Genomic DNA, 26,604 nt, shown 5'->3' with positions numbered 1-26,604 from the left:
AGTAAAGAGTGAATAGGCAGCTTCTAGGCAAGCGCGCTCCATGCTAGGGTGCATCTTCACTTGCCAGCAGGCCTGATTGCAGCTAAGTGGTAAGTGGTAAGAACCAGTGGTAGATGCTTTTGACGATTCAAAAGAATTTGTAAAAGTCTAATTGAATAAAAATATTTTGAATTTTGAATTTTAAGCGCTGGTCTGTAATTTAAAAAAAAATCAAACGACGTTTCTGCTTGACCCAATAATGTTTTTTATCTGCTCCCGACTCCTATATTAATTAAGTTCAACCAGGCTATGACGGGCTCATTAATAAACGATATACACTTTTCCCGCTTTTCTCATTACCTTAGAACATTATTCCGTTTATATCAAACAACAAAAGCTAATAGCTGCCTCATCTTCCCCGAGTCTCTGAAAGCACGTTTAGCCTTCGTCTGGTATTATTGATAGGAAAATTAATAACATAATGTGCCCATAATAAAAATAAAACCAGATTAGATCTCTTTTGCACAACTGCCACCTTTATAGGTTCCTACTTACGTAGGATTCGGGATCTTCTGTGTTGGCCAGTGAATTCTTCTACAATAGAAATAGTTAGCCAAAGTTAAAGTAATTTACTATATAGTAGTCTTAAGATTGTTTTCCAATAATTGTATAATTTACTTATTGAAACCTGGTCGTCTTTACTACAAACATTTTTTATTTTATATTACCTAGTTAAATTACTTGCATGAATTAACTTCAAATTGTAGGTTTTCAAAAATCCCGTTGGACCTCTTTCACTCACTCTGCACTTTTCTACGTATTCTACGTATGTTAAAACTATAGCCATACCAAAAAATAACATCAATCAGTTTCTCCACTGCGACGTGATTGAAGGAATAACCAACAAACTAATAAAGAACAAACCAAGAAACCAGAAAAATACCAGAAAACTAACAAAGCAAAAATCTATACCTATACAAGCACCTGTATACTGTATGTTTCAAAATAAATATGTTAGAGCGGGGGCACACGATGCGTTGCGGCGGTGCGGTGCGGTGCCGGAGCGGTGTCGCTGCGTCGTTTTATACATAGATATATCTGTGGCATGTCACACGATGCGCTCCGGCGCCGCACCGGACGTACATCCACCGAGACGAGGCGGGAGGGGTGAACGCGTTCCGACGTCGGAGAGTGGCGCCGCTCAGTTGTTTACGAATACATACATACATATATGGTGTAAAAGAACGTTGCTACGGCGCCGCTGCGACATAACAATGTTGCGGCGCCACACCGCTCGTGTGCCCGCTGATACGGTGAAATCTTTGCGGTGCGGAGCCGCAACGCACCGTGTGCCCCCAGCCTTATGTCTATCAGTACCTATAACGAAACATAAGAATTTTATGTATACAAAAGAACAAATTCAATAGAGAATAATGGACAGTAACCATTGTTTGTTAAGTGAGCTTTTCCGTGATGTAACGCCATGAAGAAAGTGACTACTATACACGCACATGTAACGTGTACCCAAGTATTGTACCTACTAAGCCAAGAAAGTGGATAGGCCTATGAATAAAGGATTAAAAAAAGCCAAGAAAGTGGACTGAACCATTGTTAACTTATTTCAACTTAAAGAAACACTCCATACGTACCTATTTTTGGAATATTAATTAGGTATGAAAAGTGATAAATATTAATCCATCCATACCAATTGTAATAAATGCTAAAGTGTGTCTGTTTGTCTATCTGTATGTTCCCTTTTCAATTCTCACTTAGGTAACCGATTTTGAGGTAATTTGTTACAGAAATAGCTAGGAGAAATAAATAGGAGACGGGTATTGTTACTTTTATATCCTCTGGGATAAAGATAAATCGAAGGGTTCCCACTTCCGACGGCATTTTCATAAAACCCAAATCCATGTGGACGAAATCACCGACATCATCTAATTAATTAATAAACATTCACTGCATTAAAAAAAATACTAACGAATTTTCTTTAGTCTAAACATCCACGATAATCACGTTAAAAGTTACAATATCCGATCATTAACGTCGAAAATTAAGAATAAAACAAAAACTCTTCCCCTAATAAAAACAGATAACATAATTACAAACTTCTTTTGTTTCCGTTAAAAAACAAACGCAAAAGAATTCACATTTCGCATTCGTTGTTGACATTTAGGCGATAAACGTGGTTTAAAAGAGACACTGTTAAAAGAATCAGCGAAATCCTAACGATAAACAGAAAGGGAACGTCTCGAGAGATATTTATCGGTAAAATATTCCACAAAGCACTGCCTGGGGGTGGGGACATCATAAACTAGATGGAAGAATATGCTTTTCTTTTCCCAATTGGAACTTTTAGTTGTTTAGCTTCAAGTTTAAAATAACGAGACGGGTTGCTATAGCTCTTTTAGTATTTATTGTGGCATTTTTGAAGTGAAAACTTCTTTAGGTGCGCGTTGGGACGTTTCACCAACATGCTAATGTTAATAGTGCCGATAGACCTAAAAACTAAACTAATTTTAATGGTTTTAATTTAAGTAATTTGAAAATCCACAAAAAACACTAGGTAGGTACTGCTTTTACAAATTTTTAGTTTTTACTAGAAGATGCCCGCGGCTTCGCCCGCGTGGATTTCGGTTTTTTAAAATCCCGTAGGAACTCTTCAATTTTCCGGTATAAAAAGTAGCCTATGTGCTAATCCAGGATATTATCTATCTCCATTCCAAATTTCAGCCAAATCCGTCAAGTAGTTTTTGCGTGAAGGAGTAATAAACATACACACACACATACAAACTTTCGCCTTTATAATATTAGTGTGATTTCTATTGATCTCTACACTATTTTTTACAGTAAATCTGAAGTGGCAGTGGGCAGGTCACGTCTGTCGCTGAAGAAATGACCGTTGGGGTAGACGCATTCTGGAGGGAGATGGTATACCGATAGGTCTGGTAAGACCTCCAGCTCGTTGGATTGGCGACCTTAAAAAGATGGTGGAGAACTGAATGGGCGAGGAAAGCAAAAATCCTATATCTAGCAGTGGACTTATACATGCAGATGGATGGATCTCCCTTGCTCTAAAAAAAATACAATTTTTTTGTGTCGCAGGATGAGTTTCTTTATGTTTAACAATATATGGAATATTGTTAGCATTAAAAATCAGAAAACGATTAGTTCTGTACCAGAGAATTTTCAGTTACGTAATGGACTTTCGAGAAGCCTTTTTAATTAAGGCAAGCTACAAATTGGTTGCGCCCTTTTCTTTCATGGGAGCAAGACAAGCAAACTCTTAATTTTCGGAAGAGCCTATGCGAAATCTTTGAAGTGGGAGCCTGAGTCCCACTTAAATCAAACTTGTCTCTTGTAATTTTATACGGCACATTTATTTTATACCCATTGTTCAATAAATTGATGTTGAAGACAGACACGAGTGCTCAAATTGAAATGTTCATACAAATCATCGTAATAATGAAAATTATTTCGCCACGAGAGTAATTATCGGAGATTTTCAATTACAATTAAATCATTAATTACTCATTCATCATTTAAGCATTTCAACAAGTCTATAAATCCTTTAATTCATTTTTTCACTGAATAGATTGTCTCTCGACAAGTCACAATCTCTCACAAAAAAACACTTTTAAGAAGGGTCTCTCCGTCACTCGCTCCATATAAACGTAGTTCCAATTCCATTTGAATATTAAGCAACCTAAGTCCATGAAATTTTGCAATCATATTCTAGAAACTAATATCTATGCCTGTGGTTTTCCAGATTTCTGTTAAAATATTCGGTTTCAAAGTTACGCGGTCTTAAAAATTCATATACAAATCTTTGAGCCCCTGTAATTTTAAAACTACAAATTTTTAGAAAAATCTAAAACACTACAGGCACAGATTTTAGTTTCTAGAATATGTCTGCAAAAATTCATGGACTTTGGTTGCTTAATATTCAAATGAAATTGGGACTACGATTGTATGGTGTAAGTGACCGAGAGAGCCATGTTAAAAAGTTTTTTTACCAAGCTGAACAATTTCAGCAAAATAAGGCGACGCTTTCCTGGCTTAGGTACATACATACTCGTAGTTCTGTCACCTCGTACTCGCTAACATAAATCATCTTCACAACTGAAATACTTGTATTCAGGTAATATTAAAAGTAATATTACAGCGCAAAAAAGAAAAAGACCGTGAGTAGATCCTAATAGTGTTTTATGTTTCAATGCATCCCCGAAGCTAATGGAATTTTTAAACAAGAACCTTAGCAGTAGGTACTGCGAGGAATTTCCACTCGTATAATTTGAGAACACTACAGGTTTTTTGCTTCGAATAAAAAGCATTGTTACTTAATTGCTGCTCCGGCTAAAATTTCTTTAGAGAATACTTTTTAAATAGTATAATTTTTATTGTTGGTACAATTTGTAGTTTAAAATCTTTTAGGAACTGAATTTTATTTAGACCGGATGCACGTACAACGGAAAAAATGTAAATAAAACATTACTTATTTACTTTACATGTATGAAAATTTAACAAAACCAAGATTTAAGAGCTGTTTGATGTTAGACCCCTATGCACTGCTCTGATATTAACATAAATCTAACTTAAAAATCTGCATCAAAATCTGTCCAGTAATTTCTAAAGAAAACTATAACAGACATACACACACAAAACCTCTTATCCCAAGTGTTTTTTTTTTCTAGTAAATTAGCCAGCAAGCGAGTAGGTGGGCCACCTGATGCCAAGTGATTACGGCCGCCCATGAACATTTACAGCACCATAGGTACCGCCGATACGTTTATATCATTTGTTACGTCCATTGTACCTAGGTAGAAAAATCATAAAAATAATTGTATTTAGGAACCCTCTGAAAAGCTACTATCAAAACGAAACTGGTCAGAGTATCACAAGTATTTAGTTACCTCGGCAAGAAATCAATCAAGTGGTAATACTTCGGTACATACTTACTTACGAAAAAAGATTCCGACGAATTGAGAACCTCCTCCTCCTTTTTTGGAAGTCGGTTAATAAATAAAACACCCTTAATAAGGCTAAGACAATTTATCAAAATCACTCATACAACGTAGACACTATGAAGCGACATCCCGACACATACAAATAGAATTTATCATACTCGACGTCTAGAAGTGTAATCAATCCGAGTTGGTTAGCACCAGGCCTTAGTGCGGTTTCAGACTAGCGATTTGTTCTGCGCGTATTACGCTTGTTTTGGCATACCTGCTTACACACAAGCTAAGCACGAGTATATCCGGCGTTTAAATCAAGCGTGCACTCACTCATTTCGTCATTTTCACTCGAACCAGTGAGTGAGTAGCAATAATAATATGGATTCTAACGAAGAAGCGAGGATACGAGATTATAAGCTCATCTACATTTTACGCTTGCATGTGATGCGCGCGTAGAAAAAAAGGAGTATACACAGAAAACTTACTAAGAAACCACTCTAAGTGCTCGTTCAATAGCGGTAAAATCCAACAATCGATCTAATTTAATTATATTTAGCGCGTCTTCACATTCATTTAAACCTGTCCTCTCTAGAATAGGTATTCGATCGTCAGATACAAGTGTAAATTAAAAATTTATAACACCCCCGACAAGTGAAGGTTACAGTAACTAGAAAAGAGCTGATAACTTTCAAAGGACTGAACCGATTTTTTTGGATTATAGCTAAAAACACTCTCGATCAAGCCACTTTTCAAACAAAAAAAAAACTAAATTAAAGTCGGTTCATTAGTTTAGGAGCTACGATGCCACAGACAGATACACACGTCAAACTTATAACACCCCTCTTTTTGGGTCGGGGGTTAAAAAGATTAGTCATTAGATCAAAGCCTTTACTAAATTGGCATACAAGGTGTTATCACAATATACAAGCTCACCTTTCTCCAGAATATCTGCACCCCTGCATAAGTAGGTATTATGCGTTCACTGAACCTGTGTGAATAAATTACATCTAAAAATGCCGCGCATTGTCCTCATGTCTGAACTGGCCTTTAGAGTTGGTAAGCACTTGTCTTTAGGCTTTGTACAGACAAAGGACAGTCCTCCAAGTAATTTTTTCTCCTTGATATAATTATAGAGTAGCTATAGGATTTTTTTCCGGGAAAGTATATATTTATTTTATTTTTATATGAAAGGAAAACTATCAGCTAATAACAAGAAGTGGAAAATAGGTAGAAAAGAAAAATGTAGCTTGTAACAAGTTTTCACAAATAGAAGCTTTTATTTTATTATTTTGATATCAGATGTACGAGTATGTCGTGTGGTATTTTATAACTAAAACTCGTTATTCGCTATATTCGACATTTACTTCGAAGTAAAAAAGAATTTTATTTAATATTATAAGGTTCCTATTTATAATTTTATCATATTTTTCCTTTCTTCATATTTTAAGAAAGCTGGTCATTTGGTTCATTATTACTTATTACATTTATATTTCCTTATCCATTGTTTTATTTTATTATATGAACAACAGCAAAAGAAAACTTTTTATTTGATAAAAATGTTTTATTATCTTTACACTTCATACAATTGCACAAAATGACTTTAGGTCCTTAAATATTAGGTAGATGTTAAAATTCACACTTTGTACGAACTAAACTACTCTTGCGAAAAAGTTTCACAGAAGTAGTTTGATTATAATAATTATCAATAACTCTCTGACAAACATAAATATATTTATCAATTCCTCTATGAGTAATATCCATTATAAAGAAAAAAAAAATTTTTTTTGATAAAAAGACTTGACATCCACTAACATGAGCGGAGTGGAGATGTGTTTAAGTAGACCAAATAAATTTTTGAGAGATGCTGTGATGTTTTTTTTACATCACCTATTGAGAATCTGATTGGTCTGCTAGACTGAATATATCTTCGCTTTGGTGGATGTCGGGCCTAAGGTACATTGACTTTTTGCAATCTTATGAATATCCAGATTTTCACAGCTTTAAAGCCGATAAGAGGTATATTATAAACGTATACGTATATATATTTCTATTTGACATTTGTAGTTACATCAACCCAATTCCATTGTATTTAATAAATCGAGTATAGTACAAAAAATGATATATTATATACGTATTCATATAACACTTATTTAAATATTATTTTTATATATTAATCTCCTATTCATATAGGTTTATACAATTACTAGAGGATCCACAGCTCTAGTCAATCAACTGAGACCTGCCTAATTTGGCACTATATTTACCTAAATAACGTAAGTAACAAACACTTCAGTCATTTTATTTAGTAAACGAGTATTATTTTATCAGAATAATTTCTATTATTTCTACAGTTCATTCATTCCTTTCAAATCTAGATGTTAAAAGTTAAATTCCAAAAGAATTTTGGATATTACATTTGATTTGGCTTTTCTGGTTCTTTTTCTTCCTTTAAAGTATAGACAGATCGACGTATCGCGCCACCATCATATCTAGGAGTCGGAACATGATGCAGTACTTCTGGTAGGGATTCCGCTTCAGAATTCATAGCAGTCTCTTCTGTGAAATTGCCACTTTCGTCTCGTCAAGATCTCTGCAAGAATTCCGGGGTCAAAATCTTCTGAGTATTTCCTTTCAGTATCTTCTCGTGATGCCTTAATCGGTGAACTATTTCATCGTGAAGAACGTTGAAACACATCGCCGTCAAAGCCAAACCAGTCATTATGTAAATGGAGCAAAACCAAACAGTGCCCGACGATGCGCCATTTTTTTGAGTCAATCCAGGAGCTAAGTGTCCAAAACCAATAGTGCTGAGGCTCATAAAGCAGAAATAAACACCGTCGATAGGACTCCATCCCTCCAATTGGTATAAAACAAGAGCACCGAAGAAAATGTAAGTAAAAATGGCCGTTAGACACAAAGAAATCGGTGCCAGAATAGAAAATCCACGCAGTGATACTTTAGAATCTGTGTCAGCACAGCTCATGGAATCGCAGTCGCGTAGAAAGTTTAGTCCGGTAGTTTTGTCTTTAATGGAGTTTGTACTGAGACTGTTAGCTTGAGACGCAGATATAATGGTACCTGATGGTGAACGAACGTAATAGGGTTCCTGCAAATGCAATGTTTGTGTTCTGTAATCATCCTGTCGCCTCATTTTATCTTTGTGATCCTTAACAGCGATGGTTCTTTCGTCGAGACAGCAGTAGCCACATTTAGAGCAAAGACAACAGCATAACGCTCGACTGAACACACTCCGAGCAAGTCTTGATAGGAGAGCTCCTACAACGGATAGGTAGAGAAGTGTTAGCGGTATGCCTATCACAGCATATCCAATTGTAACTGCTTTACCTAAAGCAGTTTTTGGGGCCACACTACCGTAACCTGTCAACAAAACAAAAGTTCAAGAAATGGGACAAAATTTCAATTTTATTAAGTGAATATCATAATATTTACCTATGGTAGTTAGAACCGTCAAGGAGTAAAGAAACGCTTTTGCAAAATTCCATTCATAATCATCGGTGACTAAAGCTGGTGCAGATTCCAATGCTCTTGCCCCTCCGTATTGTTCTGATACATCGGCAGCAACCCTCGCAACTAGTTTTTCTTGAAATCTAGCGATTTCTTGAGCAGCAAGTCTTGTCCAATTTTCCTTGTAGAGAATATTCAAAGAAACCGTTATTTCCCAGATACTTTCAACTGTTTGTGATCTCAATTCAGCACTTACTTGTGCAATACTGCTATTAACTTTAGGAACAGTATTGGATTTTTTGTATTCGTTTGCATGATAAGAAGTTGTAGCGAGCGTCTTTTGGTGCACTTTAGCAGCGCTACCTTCGATGGCTAGAAATATAAATGCTCCCACTAAAGTGTATATTAGAAGAATTATAAATATTCCTAAGTTCGTGATACATCCAGCAATCAAACTTTTCTTCTTGCTCTTTTTAGTTTTAACACACAAACAACAGGTTGTGACGATGTCGTCATAGTTGTCTGTCTTTCCGTTTTTCTTATATTTTCCATTGACGGTATTCTTTTTCTTATTCTTTTCCATATTTGAATTCAGGGGTATGCACGTGGGTACATTTTTTGTCTTACTTCAATAATAATTCAATTATTCACGAAATTTTTGTTTCTCATGTAGCCGTAATCTGCAACAAAAATATTTATTGGTCAATCATTTGATAAAAATAGTTATTTTTAAGGATCTTCTGTCTAAATTTTACATTCAACGAAGACAACGAATTGATATAATAACATAAAATGTAAAAATTATGGTACAATTTTTACATCTTTGTATCTATATCAATTTTCATAATATATTATTCTAAGTAGGTAAACGCAAGTATTCTAAAAATAAAAATAAACGAAAATGTAAAAGGAAATTTTCCGATTGATACTTAAATAGAATGGGTGATCTTCAGCTGATTATTATTTGGATAATAGCGATTGCCATAAACCTGTCCATATAAAGAATATAATCTGAAATTCAGCAAAGGAAAATAAAGTAGCTTGACTAGCAAAAGGCGTGGCGGAGAACGTAGAAAAAGGGAAAAGAAATTCAAAAGAGATATCGTGAATCCATACATATGGCATGATGTTTTAGAAATCAACTTAAACATGAGCTTTCCTTGAATATTTCTCTTTTATTGGTTTTTATTTTTGTTAAGTTTAAATCGATACCTTCTTTATTGCACATCTTTATAAGTTACCTTAAGTTTCTTTATATCGTAGGTTTCTTTATACCTTACGTTTGTTTATACCTTAGGTTTCTGCCACAAGGTGAAACTTAAGAAAACGTACATAATATAATATTAGACAGATAAACCTGACCTATAAACGTACATATTTTAATCGATTCCAGGCAAGCACTTCTAACTTTTTGGAGCTATATACGAGTATGTTTCGAGCAACTAAATATCACTTGCTTTATCGGTAAAGGAAAACATCGTGACAATACCTGCATGTCCGAGAATTCACCATACTGTTCTCAAATGTGTGGTAAACTAAATTCAAACCCCTTCTCATTTTGAAAGGAGATCCGTTCTCAGTAGTAGGCCAGCAATGAGACAATGCTCTAACTGGCACGATCCAGTATAAAATAATAAAAGTTACTGAGTACAAATTTAAAACCAAAAAAAAAACAAACCAGCCAAGAGCGAGCGGGTTTTTTACTCGGGTTTTTTCCAACATTTTGCACGATAAATCAAAAACTATTATACATAAAAATAAATAAAAATCTGTTTCAGAATGTACAGGTAAAGCCCTTTCATGATACCCCACTTGGTATAGTTATCTTACTTTGAAAATTGAAAAACGTTTTAATTTTTTTTTTAATGATGTAACCACAAATCGCGGTTTTCAGATTTATTCCTATACTTGTGCTATAATACCTACCTACCTGCCAAATTTCATGATTCTAGGTCAACGGGAAGTACCCTTTAAGTTTCTTGACAGGCAGACACAACAAATTGATCCTATAAGGGTTACGTTTTTCCTTTTGAGGTACGGAACCCTAAAAATTAAATCATAGTGGTAAAAGTCGTACGATGTTCATAAACAAAGTGAAGCTTACTTAAGCTCCGTCGATGTTCAAGTATGGTTTATAGATTACACACTTAGTTCGCCCGCTTTAGCTCGCCTAGAATGTTTCAAGGAACATTACATTAACGTTATGGCATCCCTTCCGCAACATTAGTCAAAGCTTGCATTGATTACTGAACTTAGTATAGTAACTTCGTTGATAGCATTTTTTAAGAAACTATTAACTATTACCGTTTGTGACTCTTATTCTGTTTGATACAAAACTCGAAATTAAATTGAAAATACCACTATAATCGATCGTTACTTACTACGATATACTTTCGTAATCACACTTAATATTATACAGGGGATAGTTTGTATGCGTGTGTGTATGTTTGTTACTCCTTCACGCAAAAACTATAGAACGGATTGGGCTGAAATTTAGAATAGAGATAGATTATACCCTGGATTAGCACAAGGGATACTTTTTATTCCGAAAAATTAAAGGGTTCCCACGGGATTTTTAAAAACCTACATCCACGCGAACGAAGTCGCGGGCATCAGCTAGTCTCTAGGTAAAGTCTAGTCAGCTTAATTTCTTGGTACTTACGAATATATAATACGATCAAAATTAATATCTTATTAATCTATTTGAAATTTGTCGATTAGTTAGTAAGCAATATTATTATTTTGTCAAAAAACCATACAATTTTTGATAAATAACAATGTAGTATCGACTTTTCTCACAAATTAGTCGATACTAGAATTAATTTCTTAAGCTGGACCCTTTCAAGTAAAGATTTTTATATGAACCTGTGAGGATGATACTGCCATTGTCGCAATTAAAATACCATAAGCCTACGTTGTCGTATTAGCTTACAAATTGCGAAAAACCAAATTAAATTTGAATTTCGCGGGTAGGCCCGTCTCATGCCCCTTAGGATGTGGTATATTTTAGATATAAGGGTATATGAAATACTAGGGGATGCCCGCGACTTCGTCCGCGTGGATTTAGGTTTTGAAAATCCCGTGGGAACTGTTTGGTTTTCCGGGATAAAAAGTTGTCTTGGTCAATAACATGGACGCAAGCTACCTGGGTACCAAATTTCATACAAATCGGTTGAGCGGATGGGTCTTTAGGAATCCCGTGGGAACTTTTTGATTTTCCGGGATAAGAAGAAGCCTATGTCCGTCCCCGGGATATAAACTAACTCTGTACCAAATTTCGTCAGAATCGGTTAAACTGTTGGGCTGTGAAAAGGTAGCAGACAGACAGACACACTTTCGCATTTATAATATTAGTATGGTTAACAAGCGCCAACTATCTTCAATCTGTTCGCGAGTTAGGACACTTCTGACCAAACTTGACCAACAAAAACATGCTATGTACAGTTTACAACCAGAATCACAGTACAACTTTGGCAGAGTGAACGACTTTAGTATGAGTTATGAGTCAAAACTTTTTGTTGTGCTACGTGATTATAAAAAGAAGTCTGCAAAGCAAACTAGGGACTGAAATTTCCATTATAATATAATTTAAGAAGTACTAATAAAAAGTCTGATTAGAATATTTGCGAACAGACAAGACTTTCATGATACAAAATATGAAGAATGACGAGATTAAATATAAAATAAAGACTTTTTAATATCTAGTCTTTCAGTTTTTCGGTAATGAGCAGTAAAACTCAACCTGCTAAAAAATTTGACCGATATTTATGTCTTAGAACCACCAGGACCATAGAAAATAGGTAGTGTTCGTTATTAAGAATAATCTATTCAAAAATAAAATAAATATTTTTATTTTTCATTTCGCGGACTTTTTCAAGCGCCATTTATTTTTCCTTCACCAGATTTTTATAAATCTTTGCCGTTATTTCATCCTGTGACGATATATAAGTACTTTTAGGCGGCAATCACCAGGCGTATACGACATTAGGGGTCTCATAAAAAATAACAAGGGAGAGGAAAATTGTATCGCGGTGAATGCACGGCTCAGCAGACTCCTTAATCATGCAGGATTTTTATCATACAATTTCGTTGTTGTGCTTCTAAAAACACGGCAGGCTTTTGAAAACTTCGCCGCTTGTTCCAGCCTACAATAGGGTCGTGTTGTTGTACCTGTACAATAGATAAGAACTATACCTACTTATGTATGTAATTCTGTTTTGTTTCATAAAACATTTTTGAATCTAATTGCGCCTAGCCCGAATCTTACTAAACTATTTTTTGTGTTATTTTTAATTTATTGACTGCTCTATCATAAGTTATATTAAAACATGTAAAGGTTGGTGGGCTTTTATTTTTCATCCATTGCAAGTATTTTCTGAAACCATATTTTTTAGTTTCAGTAAAAGTAAAATTCTTTATTAGTGGTTGTCAGCTTAACCAGGCTTATCCAGCTTACCAAATAATATACCTGCTAAAAATGTAAAAGATTTTACAAGATTCTACAAAACGTTCCATACACAATTTTTATTCGAATTTGTGATGGCAGAAATACATTTCCAGGTACAACTTTCAACCCATAAAGAAAGATTAAGCATTGGTCGATGATAATCCAATATTTTAAAGCCTTAGCATCCCAAACGCCTAGCGTCCCATTAAACTCTCTGTTCCATTTTAAATGAGCCACTTTGAAATCCTGAGTACCTACCTACTATGTCACGAGTTCCTGATAATATTTTTTGTTTTGTTTGCACATAATAATAAAAATATAATGTACTAGAGAATACTAAAATCCCGTAGGAACTCTTTGATTTTCCGGGATTAAAAGTAGCCTATGTCCCGGGATGTATCCCATATCTGTACCAAATTTCATTAAAATCGGTTCAGCGATTGGGCCGTGAAAACGTAGGAGACAGACAGACAGACAAAAAGACAGATACACTTTTGCATTTATAATATTAGTATATGGATATAGGCGATCTTAAAACCTAGAGGTATTCTCCTCCAGTTATAAGAAGTTCTATTATAGAACAGAGCATTTTCAGAGGTACCTATTGTCTTACAACTAGGTGAAATGAAATGAAACAAAATGAAATGAAATGAAAATTTATTTATCAAATTTAAGGTATTATTAATATAGATCTACGAATGTACAAATTTAACACGAGATTAAATTAAGGTTATTAAATTAATCATTAAGGTTACACTGAGACCAGCATTTTTTGCCAATGTACGAGTAATGTGCGGCTCCTTGTTTCCTGCCACGTATCCTTCAAGGCAAGAGTATCTAGAGTTCTCTAGCGTGATTAAACTTAGACCTCATTGCTTTCCATTAATCGTGATTGTCTCAAGCCCAAGCCAATTTCATAAAAAAAAAACAAGTTTCTAATAAAACCATAACTTCCAAATTATTTTTACTCAATTAAACTTTTACAAGTGCTTTTGAATCGTCAAAATAATCTACCACTGGTTCGTAATACCGTTCCTACCGAGAAGACCCTAGAAACCGTAGAAGACATAGAAACCCTAGCTATCAAAAATATTTATTTATATTTAGTACACTGAACCTATTGAATTTCAATTATTATAGTAATCCTTAACGAATAAAACACCCACGCACAACAGATGGTGCAGAAACCTGCCCAGAGAGAAGAAAGTAAGAAGGAACTAATAAAACGATCAATTTATTTGGAAGGCGATTTTGATTGCGAGTGCTATGTGCAATTACCCCCACGTTCTAAGCTCGCAAGTTCGCAGTTTAGAACTAATCGGTAACTTTGGCTCTGCATATGAGAACTTTATGCAGATTAAGACGATAATGACCGCAGCGATATTACAAGTCGTATCTCCGAAGTGCCTTGAGGGCGATAATATATTCAGGTACCAGGACTCCGTATTAACTGATACCTGTGCTGATACCCAGTTGGTAGGTTGGGTACCCAAACATAATTATATAATGCAAACATGCTCCATCTCTTTTTATGTATAGCAGCTAGTGATACAGCTCGCGAATGAATATAGGAAGAGAGAGAGACGACGAGATGATATCAATTACCCGGTATATGATGTTCTCACCTCTCTAGAAAATTGCCATCTCGACCTGTCGTGAACTATAGTAATATTCATTGTGCGAGAATCAGATCAGAGAATAATGTTTTCTTCTTCCTCATTTGCTTTATGGTTTTAGCGGTGACAGATCAGCGAAAGTATTTCGTCAGTAATCAGTATAGTATAGTGGGGGAAAGTTGGCGAATCCGGGAAGTGAAAGTCTACGTATCAACCAACCGCGTGCACGCGCCACTCGCCAGCCAATCGCGTCAATGCTCAATTTGTTTGCCGGCCACTGTATCTTGTTCAAGAGAATAATATCTACAGCTCCTATTGTGAGCCAAGTTCTACGAGTAAATCAGTTTTTGTTCCGTATAAATTCATACTACGTACCTAACTAATAGGTAAGTTTAGTTCAGCATAATGTGGAAACTTCGGCCAGATTAAGGCTGCATCGATTGCAGTAGTGTTACTATCTTGAAACTGCCTTAGGTTACGTTACAGTCTGGCAGTTTCAATACCTACTATAAAGTACTTTGTACCTACTTTTAAAAGCAGCTACAAGGAATCGATGAGTGGATAAGACAGATAACACAGATAGAGCAGTCAAAATGTTAGATGAAAGAAATTAATAAGCTCAAATACGTAAGGTAATAAAATATTATGATACTATTATGATTAAATTAATATATTCACAGTGCGTCGGGATTTTATTTCTAGTTACCTACGAGTAGCTAAGTACGTATGAACCTACCTATTGTATTCCTAATCCATCCATTAGTATTATAAATCCGAAAGTGTGTCTATCTATCTGTTACCTTTTCACGGGATATCCATTTATCCGATTTTGACAAAATTTGGTAACTGTGGCAGCTTGCATTCTAGGCTATTTTTTATCCCGAAAAATCAAAGAATTTCCACAAGATGTTAAAAACTTAAATACACGCGGATGAAGTCGCTGGCAGTACAATTTATAAGATTCATAATACTTAACCGTTAAATTTCAATAATAAACAACTTTTTGTTTTTGCATTTTAAAAATGCGGAAAATAACATCGGGAAAACAAAAAAAAAATCATTTCAAACGAAATCTTTGAATAGACTTTCAAACTTTATCGGCCGTAAATAATCAAAACAAATTATCGCAGCCCTTTTTCGCTGAGCGCCGAGGGCAAAAATATAAGGAAAAGAAAATTTTACATCCTTTTATCTTTCATTTCAAAATTTAAAAAGATGGCCTTTTTATTTTGAATTTTATTTTTTGTTAATTTCATATTTCATTTTCCTTCTTTTGAAAAGTTTACAGTATCTACCAAGAGCCATTTGAAAATTTCCTTAAAAAATTTCCCATGTAAATACTACTAAGTAAATGATGCCTGCGAGTTTGTCCGTCTTTATTTTGCTAAAATAAAAAGCAGAGAAAGTCTGTGACACGAGAGGTCTGTATTCATACGAAAGAATCACATGAATGAATGAAAAATGGCATGCCATCCCGAAGAAACCGTTTTTCCGAAATAAAAAATATCCTAAATGCCTCACTCTCCAGGTCTTTAAATATATCTACACAAAATATCATATTATCCATCCATTGCTCCGTTGCAAGGTGGTTGAAAAAAAAAACCGACAACCACAAACCAATAAACAAACATACTTTCACATTTACACTCAATATAGGTAGGTAACCACTTAATATAGGTAAGTAGGTACGTAGTGATTTTATGCCTACGAATCTCGCTTAGAATACGTCGTCGGTAGAAACGCAGGGTAATGAAATAACTCATTTAAATTGGAATAGAGATTTCAATGGGACATTAGGCGTTCGGGGGATGCTAAAGCTCCTGTAATATTGGATTATATCACTGATTTATGCAGAATCTTTATCGGTGGCGAGTGCGACACCTGAAATTGGATTTTATCGCCCGCGGTAAAAGGGACGGAAAAGATTTGATTTTGCCCATTATTTATTACACGGAATGAATCTTCGGTTTTGGTTTAACGATTAGTGGTTTTAAGTTACAAGACTTGTTCGAGTCAATTGTTAATAGTTGGTACCAAAAAAAACTAGTGGGTAACCTACGCTCGGTGCAAGTAAAGGCAAAACGCGCGCGGGAAAATTTTTGAAAATATGTTGCTGGCAAAAGGATTTTTATAATAACCATCCAATAAATAAGTAAAAATAAAGTGTTTCCTATCTATGCAAAGGGCACTAACTACTTGGTAAGTACTTTATCAAAACAACCTCTACAAAAGAAAGCAGCCTCAAAATAGCAGTTCTGTTCACTTGACATAAAATAATTTAGGCTGCGCTAAACACGCTTCTAAAGGAGGGACTCCTTACTTAAAACAGCTTTTATGTTTAAGCCTGGTGCCTTATTTAAAAATACAGTATGTAAATATAAAGTTAGAAACTACGAGCTTTCACGACATAGGCAGACAATGTTTTACATTGCAGTAGGTACAAAGAAGTTGTAGAGAAAGAGTCCTGCATGATTAAGGAGTGTTCTGAGCCGTGCATTCACCAGGGCACAATATCCTTCCCCTTGTTATTTTTTATGAGGCTTGCCATAATACATGCTGGCCGGACGATAGCTGATAATATAACGCCGGCGAAAGTGAAAATATCGCTTAAATAAGTCTATGAAGTACGCTCGGACTTACAATATTTATCTGAGAGCTTTCTAAGATAAATATTACAAGGACACTAGAATACTATTAGATGGTATCTATCCATACTTAATTACTTATTGTATACTTAATCACTTAATCACGTAATATTACTTATTACATACTTTATTTATTTTATATTATTATAAATGGGTCTGTCTGTCCGTCTGTCTGCTAGCTTTTCACGGCCCAACAGTTGAACCAATTTGGATGTTTGGTAGGTACTTATAGAATTAGCTTAAATCCAGGGGACAGACATAGGTATATTTTTTATCGAGAAAAACGAGAGTTCCCACGGGATTTCCAAATATATTTTATTATTGACTTTAACTTAATACACTTTTCTGCTATTGTAACCCGCCAAAAGAGTGGCTATGAATTTTGTTAAATGATTAGGTGTAACGCTCACAGACAGAGTGGAGTGGCACCAAGACGCGGATTTTTTTAAACAACTTAATTAATTCGACATATGGTTCATATAATTGTTATACCTAATGAAAATGACCTCGCTGTACTCTCTTACTATTCCCCCGGTTTATACGTCTTAAAGTACTCTTTGACAAAGCCAAAATTTGATAAGGACCCATTTTTCAATCGCCACAACAACTGAAGCATTCAGTAGGTACGTACGTTTTGACAGTTTTATATTGTTTTGTCAAAAGTTCAAAACGATTGAAAGATCAGACCTGAAAACTGTTCGATTTCTGTAGCGAAAGATCGTCAGAGTTACCCTGTTTTATGGCCGACAATTCCCGATACTGTCCGTATATACTCGTAGATACCGGCTGAAATATTCTGCACTTGTAACATGTCGACACGTAGACGCCTAGGAACAGCTACCAATTTAACAGAACACTAGCCGGATACTTGAAAATGTGAAGCAAAATTGCATCGAGAGTTCTAGAGTAGTGCAACTACATGAGTTGTCGTATAATGCTTGATATTTTTTTTATGTTCCGATCCGAGTTTGTCTTTGACTGCTATCTCACCTGCCTACTGATTCGCTAACTCAGTGTTTAACACTGAGCTCATTTGACGTTTAAATATTTTTGTTCTCATTACAAAAAAGCTGACCACTCGAGCGATGTCATTTTATTCGTAATCTGTCATCTATACCTACACTATTTCAGTGGAAAAACCGGAAAAACCCCTAGTGATGAAATAAGCTGTTTCAAGCCTATCAAGTCACAGTGCAACACACTCGATGCCGAATGCCGATGTAGGTATTGAAGGACCGTGTCCAATACGTGGACGGACTGAACAACTTCCAATTATATTGAACAGGCAGCGTCGACTGGCGTCTAATTAAATTGGCTGTGCAGTTTTGACCGTTAACTGCACACAAGAACTTTAATTATTAATAACATAATATTGTTAACTAGATGATGTCCGTGACTTTGACTGCGCGGATTTAGGTTTTTGAAAATCTGAATTAGGTATATTTTCCAATAACATCCGTGATAAAAAAGATTAACTGGCCACAATTACTGTAGTCTAAGTATACACTGTCGGACCTGTCGGAGTTGAGGTAAATACTTCAAAGAAATCATATTATATTCTTAACGTAGTAGTACAATGTACAGGGAACCAGCCAGGTAACCTCCCCGTGTGTCTGAGTGTTGCGGGTAACAGCAGCGTTGGAACGGTGTACCCTTCACTTCATGGGATATTGTTAGCCATGGTTAATTGACCTGGCAGGAAACACGCGTCTCTCTGAGTGTACCGAGCAGAGGGCGCAGTAGACGCACCCATGGGGCATAGCCGCAGGAGCGGAGGGTGTGGCTGTGTTGGGTGGTTGGTGATGAGTTCATCACTCATCCAATTACTGGGTGCCCCACCGGTCTCTCGCCTGCCCAGTTTGGTGACAGGCGAGGGAGATGTTGAGGTCGGGGAACGTGGAAAGGGAATTGCCTTCCCTGCGAACCCTAGTCCTCGGGAGGACCTGTTGGATGATGGACACGGGGCGGTCCGTCGTTCACAGTGTGGTCCTCGGGTCGTTTGGCGTGCTGTGGTTCTGGCATGCCTCTAACGGTATTTGAGAGCACGTAGTGTCCCAGAGAGAGTTCTATACTTCTTTCGGATATAAGATTTTTTTAAATAACAAAAACGTATAACCGCAAAATATCTCGAAAAATATCGCCACAAATGTCCAACTTGATGACCAATGAATTGAATAACGATATAGGTATGAACATTTCACAATATTTTTACTTTTGTGCAGAAATCTCATAGTTAGAGTAAGTATATTATTCGACCGAGTTTTAAATATATTGCTTACTGAAGTGTTGTTGGTTTCTTGGAACGTTTTGACGAAAGGAATTTATATTATTATCAGCTTACAGTATGGGTATTTTTAAAATGAGAGGTTTATTGGTGCTTGTAATACTCAATCACAAAGAACCTCACTCAAGAAAACATTTTCGAGACTCTACAAGCTGAAATACATAAAATATAAAATACGGCAGAAACTTTACAAGGCTGAAAATATTATAAATCTTACTTTCTACTAATATTTATTTGGTTTGGAAATATCCAGAAAAAATACGATAGCACTTTTTAATAATTCAGAAAAACAAATTTTTTTTTCGTTTGCTTTTTTTGTAGGTCTGCATAAAAATCAAACCAAAATCATTTATTTAAAATAGGTACCTATAGGTAGGCATTGTATGCGTGTTACTGTTACAATAAAACAAATTAAGTATTGATAAAAAATATGCTGAGCTGTACACCCATTCTGGGTGGTGTCACTGATGAAAAATGTTTTGATGACACGTTTTGTCTGTTTATATACTGTATATGCCATTATTTTTTTTCTTCCTTCGTATATATTTAGGTAGGTTACACGGAATAGTTTCACGAGCTTTTCATCCAACTGTGTGATAGCAAAATTAAGGTTATATTTTTCACTCCTTTCTGGGTAATGTAGGAAACCTATGTGAGATTTTTTATATACTCGAACTATCCCAACGGCTAGATGTACCTACTTTAATCATTGAGGCGTCTATCGATTCTCAAAACCTTACCATGGTTATAGGATAGGTTTTGTTTTTATGAAACCAAAATTATGTTAATGTACGAGTATGAAGATGTCAAATCACGTCATTTATCTATCCAACAGATTTACCTCAACGCTAGCTAAACTTTCAAAGTTACTGTATAGTGTATACATAGGGCCTTGTAGGGCAGGCACGTCGCTACTCGCTGGTTCTAAATACCTGCATCAGACTCATGAAATTAAAAATTCCCGTTGCCTCTACCGACTAAAATTCTCGCCAAAGCTAAGCAGGTCAAGAGTTCTTTCTGTAAATAGTTCGTGTGTTCATTTAATTTTTCAAATGCATTAAATACGGAAATAATGACTGCTTTAATGCCGCATTAATGGAACTCCAATTATGAGAGGAATTCAACTCGGATCTTGCCCAGGCCAGCGAAATATGAGAGGCAAGTGACACATACAATTTTGACCTCTACACTTTACACTATAGGGTATATTTTACTGTACAAGGACAGCACTGTAACTACAAGTCCACTGTATTAACAGTTCTTTTGTATGTCACACGTATAAGTGGCTTTTCCACAAAGAACAAGCGAACTGAAGAGTGGTTCAAAGAGTTTTTTATTTGAACATTTTTCATGTATACTAAAACTATACTAAAGAGATATTTGTTTATGAAAACAATAAAGGTCGTTTGAAACGAACAAAAGGTTTCGGGCATTGGCGAAACATTGGATTTTTGTTGGGAAATTAAAATAGAGATAAAAATAATATCGGCAATGGTTTGTTCACCGTTTGTACATACGCTTTTGCAGATTATATTTTTTTATGTAAATAAGGCACATGTATAAAAACTTTTTTATTGTATAGCACATATATGCAAGTTACCTAAATATTATGTTTAAATGTAACTAATGTATTAATTGCTTTGTAAAATAAAATGTAGCAAATGAAAAGCTGTGTTGATTAATTTTAGGAAAACTGTTTTACATAATTATTTAACTAAACAACAAAGGGAAAGAAAAAAAAGAATAAAAACCGGCCAAGTGCGAGTCAGACTCGCGCATTGAGGGTTCCGTACTCGGGTATATTTTCCAACGTTTTGCACGATAAATCAAAAACAATTATACAAAAAAAAAAAAAATCTGTTTTAGGATGTACAGGTAAAGCCCTTTCATATGATACCCCACTTGATATAGTCATCTTATTTTGAAAATTGAAACACATTTTAATTTTTTTTTTTTAATGATGTAACCACAAATTAGCGGTTTTATAATACCTACGTACGTACGGTGCTATAATACCTACCTACCTACCTTTTATAATTCTAGGTCAACGGGAAGTACCCTATAGGTTTCTTGACAGACACGACGGACAGACAGACAGACAGACAACAAAGTGGTCCTATAAGGGTCCCCTTTTTCCTTTTGAGGTACGGAAGCCTAAAAAGCCTTTGTTTTGTAAGTTGTGCCACACAACACATTATCCCGGTGCTTCTACCACTTGAGCATTAAAACCAAAATGCCTCAAGCAGGAATAAACAGGTGTTATAATATTATGTCGCATAACCCGAAAAAACTGCACGATCTAAACACTCGATCTAAATCACTACCTACCGGCCAAAATAAAATTAAATAAAATATTACTAATGTCCTAACCAATCTATCTGTAATCAGGCGATAAGTTGCTTAGCAGCTTAGTTATTTGTTTTGGTGTAAGTATGGTCTTTTGCATCTTTTCTGGCCAAATAGTTAGGTACTAATAACGTTGCTAAGTAGGTACAGGTACTTAACTTATCAAAAAAGATAGACTGGTTAATAATTTCAACCGCAAGTCTATGTCTGGCTTATGTTCAAAATGTATAATTTTTACAATTAATTTACACAGAATAATGGAGTTTAATTAGGTAACTAAATATATTTAGTTACACTTCAAACTACAAAAACCAATTAAGTCATCCACAAGCGAAGAGTTTACTTACCATTTTAAAAGGCCTAGGCGACACAAATTCCAATGTTCTAGATATAATATCCCATCCTCGTTGTTCATCTTGCTTATCTCAAAAAGTTATTCAAGAATTATTGTAGCCTGGTTTTACAATAAAATCTAGAAAACACAATTAACTCGCGTAATATATTGCAGTCACTCATCTTCACTGATTTGCAACTGATCTGTCAACAACCAAAAACCTAAGCGGATGGAATTAGCCATCTATGCATTAAAAATACCCATCTTTCAAAAAAAAACGCTCTGTATTCGAATTCCGAACTTCAATAGTGCTTACTTAATTCTTTTTCCTGATAAATTATTACGGATATTTTTATTTATTACACAGTTAACTCACTACAATGAGTTTAGAGCCGGGCTCTTTCCGCCATCTTTGAAATTTCACAGCGCATGCGTAATCTATTTTTCCAGTGACACATGCGCCTTGAATGTCCACGGTTTCAGTTTTTCGCAAACTTGAACTAAGGTCTAGTTGCATTTCAGGCTGTTAAACTTAGGTTACAGGTACCTACTTACCGGTCGCGTTATTTGTGACCAAAAGCAAATTGGGTTTGCACAAGTCAGGATTTGTTTGCTTTGGACCAAAATTTTTCCATTAATCTTGAAGGCAAAGAAATGACATGAAGACCTCTATTTCTTTGCCTCCATAGATGAATTGCAACCCACTTTGCTTTGTTTCAGTGATCAAAGTGTAACGGTAACCGTAACCTAACTTCAACTATAGTGACTTTATTGTACTAACATCTTATTTCAACAAAGAAATAGATTTTTATTTTGAACTAGGATCTATATGATATACAACTGGCCTTAAAAAAAGTAGAATAAAAATGATAACTAGTTAATTTATTTCTTAACTCAACAATATAAAGTTGAAAACTAAAACCCGACTGCGATCGTCTTAATAAACGCTGAAATATTAAACTAAAACTGTTTCTCTGTCGCTTGGTATATTTAAATGGTGTAGTACATTTATATTTACGAACCAAGATTTTCTCCTCTTTCATTTGACACCCAACTCGATACAATAGCAGAAAACAAATTTTGGAGACCCCCACTTTTTTCATGTAGCATCCGTTAGGTCGATTTTTTTCATATAAAATGTCTGATGATGTTGACACCTCAATCATCAAAATCGGCCCAGTAGTTTAGGCGCTACGGTGGAACACACAGAATCTGGATACAAACATACACACATACATTACATACATAGACTGCTAAAATCATAACCCTTCCTTTTGGCTTTGCCGCAGTCGGGTAAAAATAAATAAGTACTTAATTTTTTGCATGTCAATGACATTCACGCTGACCTGCTACTAATATTTTTATTTAATCTCTAAAATGACAAAGGATCAACAATTTGTACTCCCGATAGTGTAACATAACCAAATTAACAAGTTGTATGAGTTAACTCTACAGGGACTTTGTGTTTGTTGTGATCTACCGGCTTAATAATTTGCACTCAATTAATCTATCTGAAATAGCTTTGTCGAAAACTGTTTAAACCTCATCAAATTACCTAACATTTTCCCAGATTCATCAAAAATTTTATGGTCGGTTGCACTCACAACTTCGTGAAAGTAGAACCTAATAGGTACCTACGAGTACCACAGGACGGGAACAAAATTTTGCTGCAATCGCTGCATTGATTCGTTTTTAACCCCCAACCCAAAAAGAGGGGTGTTATAAGTTTGACGTGTGTATCTGTGTATCCGTGTATCTGTCTGTGGCATCGTAGCTCCTAAACTAATGAACCGATTTTAATTTAGTTTTTTTTTGTTTGAAAGGTGGCTTGGTTGGTTTTGGACATTGGAAACTTCGAGATTTTCTTATTCATAAATTAATATAAATAGGTTTTTTACAATACGAATATTCACGGATTACTTAAGTAGGTAGTTTAGTAGTTACTACTATAAGTACCTACTTAGTTTTAAAAAAGCTTGAACTTTGATTAACCAGAAATACCTACGTTACATGAAAAAGAATTTGGTCTAAAAGTGGCGGACCGAATCGGGGGTACAATTTTTTTAGTTCCGCCAGATATTTATAATTACTGTCGGGGTATTTCGTGGCGCTTTTCCATCAACTGTCCGAAATAAAGTACAGTCCGGTCACCTTCAATTCGGAAAAAGTAAAATACGAACAAAATTGCGCTAATTTGTTTTGTAGTTTAACTACCTACAAACCAAAGCTTTTCCTCGTCAATTTTTTTTTAATGTCATTAATTCCTTAAGTTAAGCTCATGCTAGACGGATTATAATATCCTGAGGTCTAAGACAACTTTATTTGGAGTTAATCAATTACATTTGTATGTAATAACTCTGAGAAACGTTTTCTCTTTATTAACTATTAGTACAAATAATATTAGCATCACCTTCAAGAGAAAGGAAGTCAACTAATTTCACTTAAGAGGGCTCTCTGCGTCACTCGTTTCATACAATCGTAGTTCCAATTTCATTTGAATACTAAGCAACCAAAGTCCATGAAGTGCAGACATATTCTAGAAACTAATATCTATGTCTGTGGTTTTAAAGATTTCTGTTAAAATATTCGGTTTCAAAGTTACGCGGTCTTAAAAATTTTCATACAAATCTTTGAGCCCTGTAATTTTAAAACTACATATTTTTAGAAAAATCTAAAACACCACAGACACAGATATTAATTTCTAGAATATGTCTGCAAAATTTCATGGACTTGGTTGCTTAATATTCAAATAAAATTGGAACTACGTTTGTATGAAGCGAGTGACGGAAAGACCCCTCTTAAGAAGATCCAGTGTATTGTATGAAACGAGTGTCGGAGAGAGCCCTGTTAACATTCATCACTTTAACTAGATACGCAATATATTACTTACAATAATTTAGGTAGGTATGTAGGTCTCCGTCTCAACCCAATAAGAACCAATTTGAATAACATCTTAATTTGCAAATAAATTATGTTGTTTTAGTATAACAACGTTATTATTATAACAGTAATTAATACCTACTTCTGAATTAATAATATTAAATGGTACGCCTATTTTGCTCGCCAGAATTGTAACGTCATTATTTCGAATTTGATTTAATACGTTGTTCACAAAATATTATGTTCAGTCTTGAATAATATCATGATGCAAATTGCGTATGACTACAATTCCCTGAAAACCCTCAACCATCAAGGAGTTTCTAGCCCTGAAATTCAATAAAGGAATGCTGTAATATCCAACTTATGGAGAGAGGATATACTTAGAAGGTGTCGGTTTTATGAAAAAAAAAACATCTTCGACTGCATTTGGGATAAGTCTGAAAAAAAAACATAAGCTTATTTGTGCTTGTAACGTTGGAACTGAATGTCTAGTTAAAATTAATGCGGGTGTAAGATCAAACTGTAGCTATAGATGTGTAGAAGTGTGAGATTTGCCCCAAAAGTCCTAATTCGGGTTAGTTGAAAATCAGACTTGAGCTCATGTCAACATACGGGACCGCAAGCTTTTAGGGACCGCTTAAATAATGTATTGCTTCACTAACATCTAAGACTTTGTATGAAGACTTTTTTATAGCCATGTTTCGGATCCGTATGTCAGCACTGGCAACACGTAGGTACTGCTCGAAGACTTTGGTCTTCAGGCACTTCGGACGGGAAGACATCTCAAAGCTTCCCGAACTTCCCGAGTTGGAATCGTTTGGATTGGATATAAACCTTAACTCTTTTCTTTTCTTTCTTCTTTTCTTCCACAATCGGATGTGTTCGAGCCTTCACAAAGGTCACAAAAATTGGATTTAATTGGGATAATAAACCTACTTTACGCTACTTGATAACAAAGAGCTTCCATTTTCTAATAGATATATCCACTAAGCACATACATCTCGATTCAATATATCCTATAAAATATAAGACACTCACTTTTGTAAATCCTTCCTTTCAGATAACTTTGTTGTATCTACCTGAGCTCTCAAATTAGGTATTCCTGAATTCAAAAGTTTCGAACAGATGACGCCTTACTTATTATCATAGAATGGTCATTATCATACATTAAAATTAATTTTTGACCAATCTGAATATAACACGATAAATTATACAAAACGATTTGGAAAGTTATGAGAAAATCAAAAAGGTTCTAACTTAACTGAAAATCAAAAAGGTTCTAGCCGTCGTCGTATTTTTTTATCATTCTAATGTTTTATATTAGCAGCGTATTTGAATTTCGAACTGAGATAGGTTACGGATATACGAGTAACTTTAGAGTTAACTTATATTGTCAAAAATTGTATAATAAAGGTCGTTCAGTATTATGTACAGAATATATCTTTCAGATGTTATTCTCATTAGTATATATTTGAATTAACTCTCAATACCATAATTTATCCTCTTCTTTTTCTTCTTCTTCTACTAGTGCCATCTGTTACCGGAGATTGGGGAGCATTATTAAGGCTATACCGTAGTACTTTGACCTTAAGCTGATATTGAACAACTGGCGACGGTGATCCAGGATATTCCATCTTCCGCCAATCA

The 26,604-nt window shown here is 35.1% G+C and overlaps 1 protein-coding gene and 1 long non-coding RNA gene across 2 annotated transcripts; one reads left to right on the top strand and one right to left on the bottom strand.

Moving 5' to 3' along the window:
- On the top strand, positions 1-19,694 carry LOC123871180. The gene is made up of 3 exons (XR_006797230.1): positions 1-89; positions 11,022-11,032; positions 19,683-19,694. It is a non-coding gene; the product is annotated as an uncharacterized LOC123871180 (long non-coding RNA).
- On the bottom strand, positions 6,466-22,720 carry LOC123871173 (potassium channel subfamily K member 18-like). The gene is made up of 3 exons (XM_045914812.1): positions 22,091-22,720; positions 8,391-9,085; positions 6,466-8,318 (listed from the first exon to the last, which is right to left on the bottom strand). Exons 2-3 carry the CDS (start codon positions 8,986-8,988, stop codon positions 7,522-7,524), a joined length of 1,395 nt encoding a protein of 464 aa, XP_045770768.1. The 5' UTR covers positions 8,989-9,085; positions 22,091-22,720; the 3' UTR covers positions 6,466-7,521.
- Positions 22,721-26,604: the final 3,884 nt, after the last annotated feature.

The sequence above is a fragment of the Maniola jurtina genome, chromosome 13 (assembly GCF_905333055.1).
Source record: "Maniola jurtina chromosome 13, ilManJurt1.1, whole genome shotgun sequence".
Classification (NCBI taxonomy): domain Eukaryota; kingdom Metazoa; phylum Arthropoda; class Insecta; order Lepidoptera; family Nymphalidae; genus Maniola; species Maniola jurtina.
The sequence above is the reverse complement of the archived record's forward strand: the minus strand, read 5'-3'. Positions and strand labels throughout refer to the sequence as shown.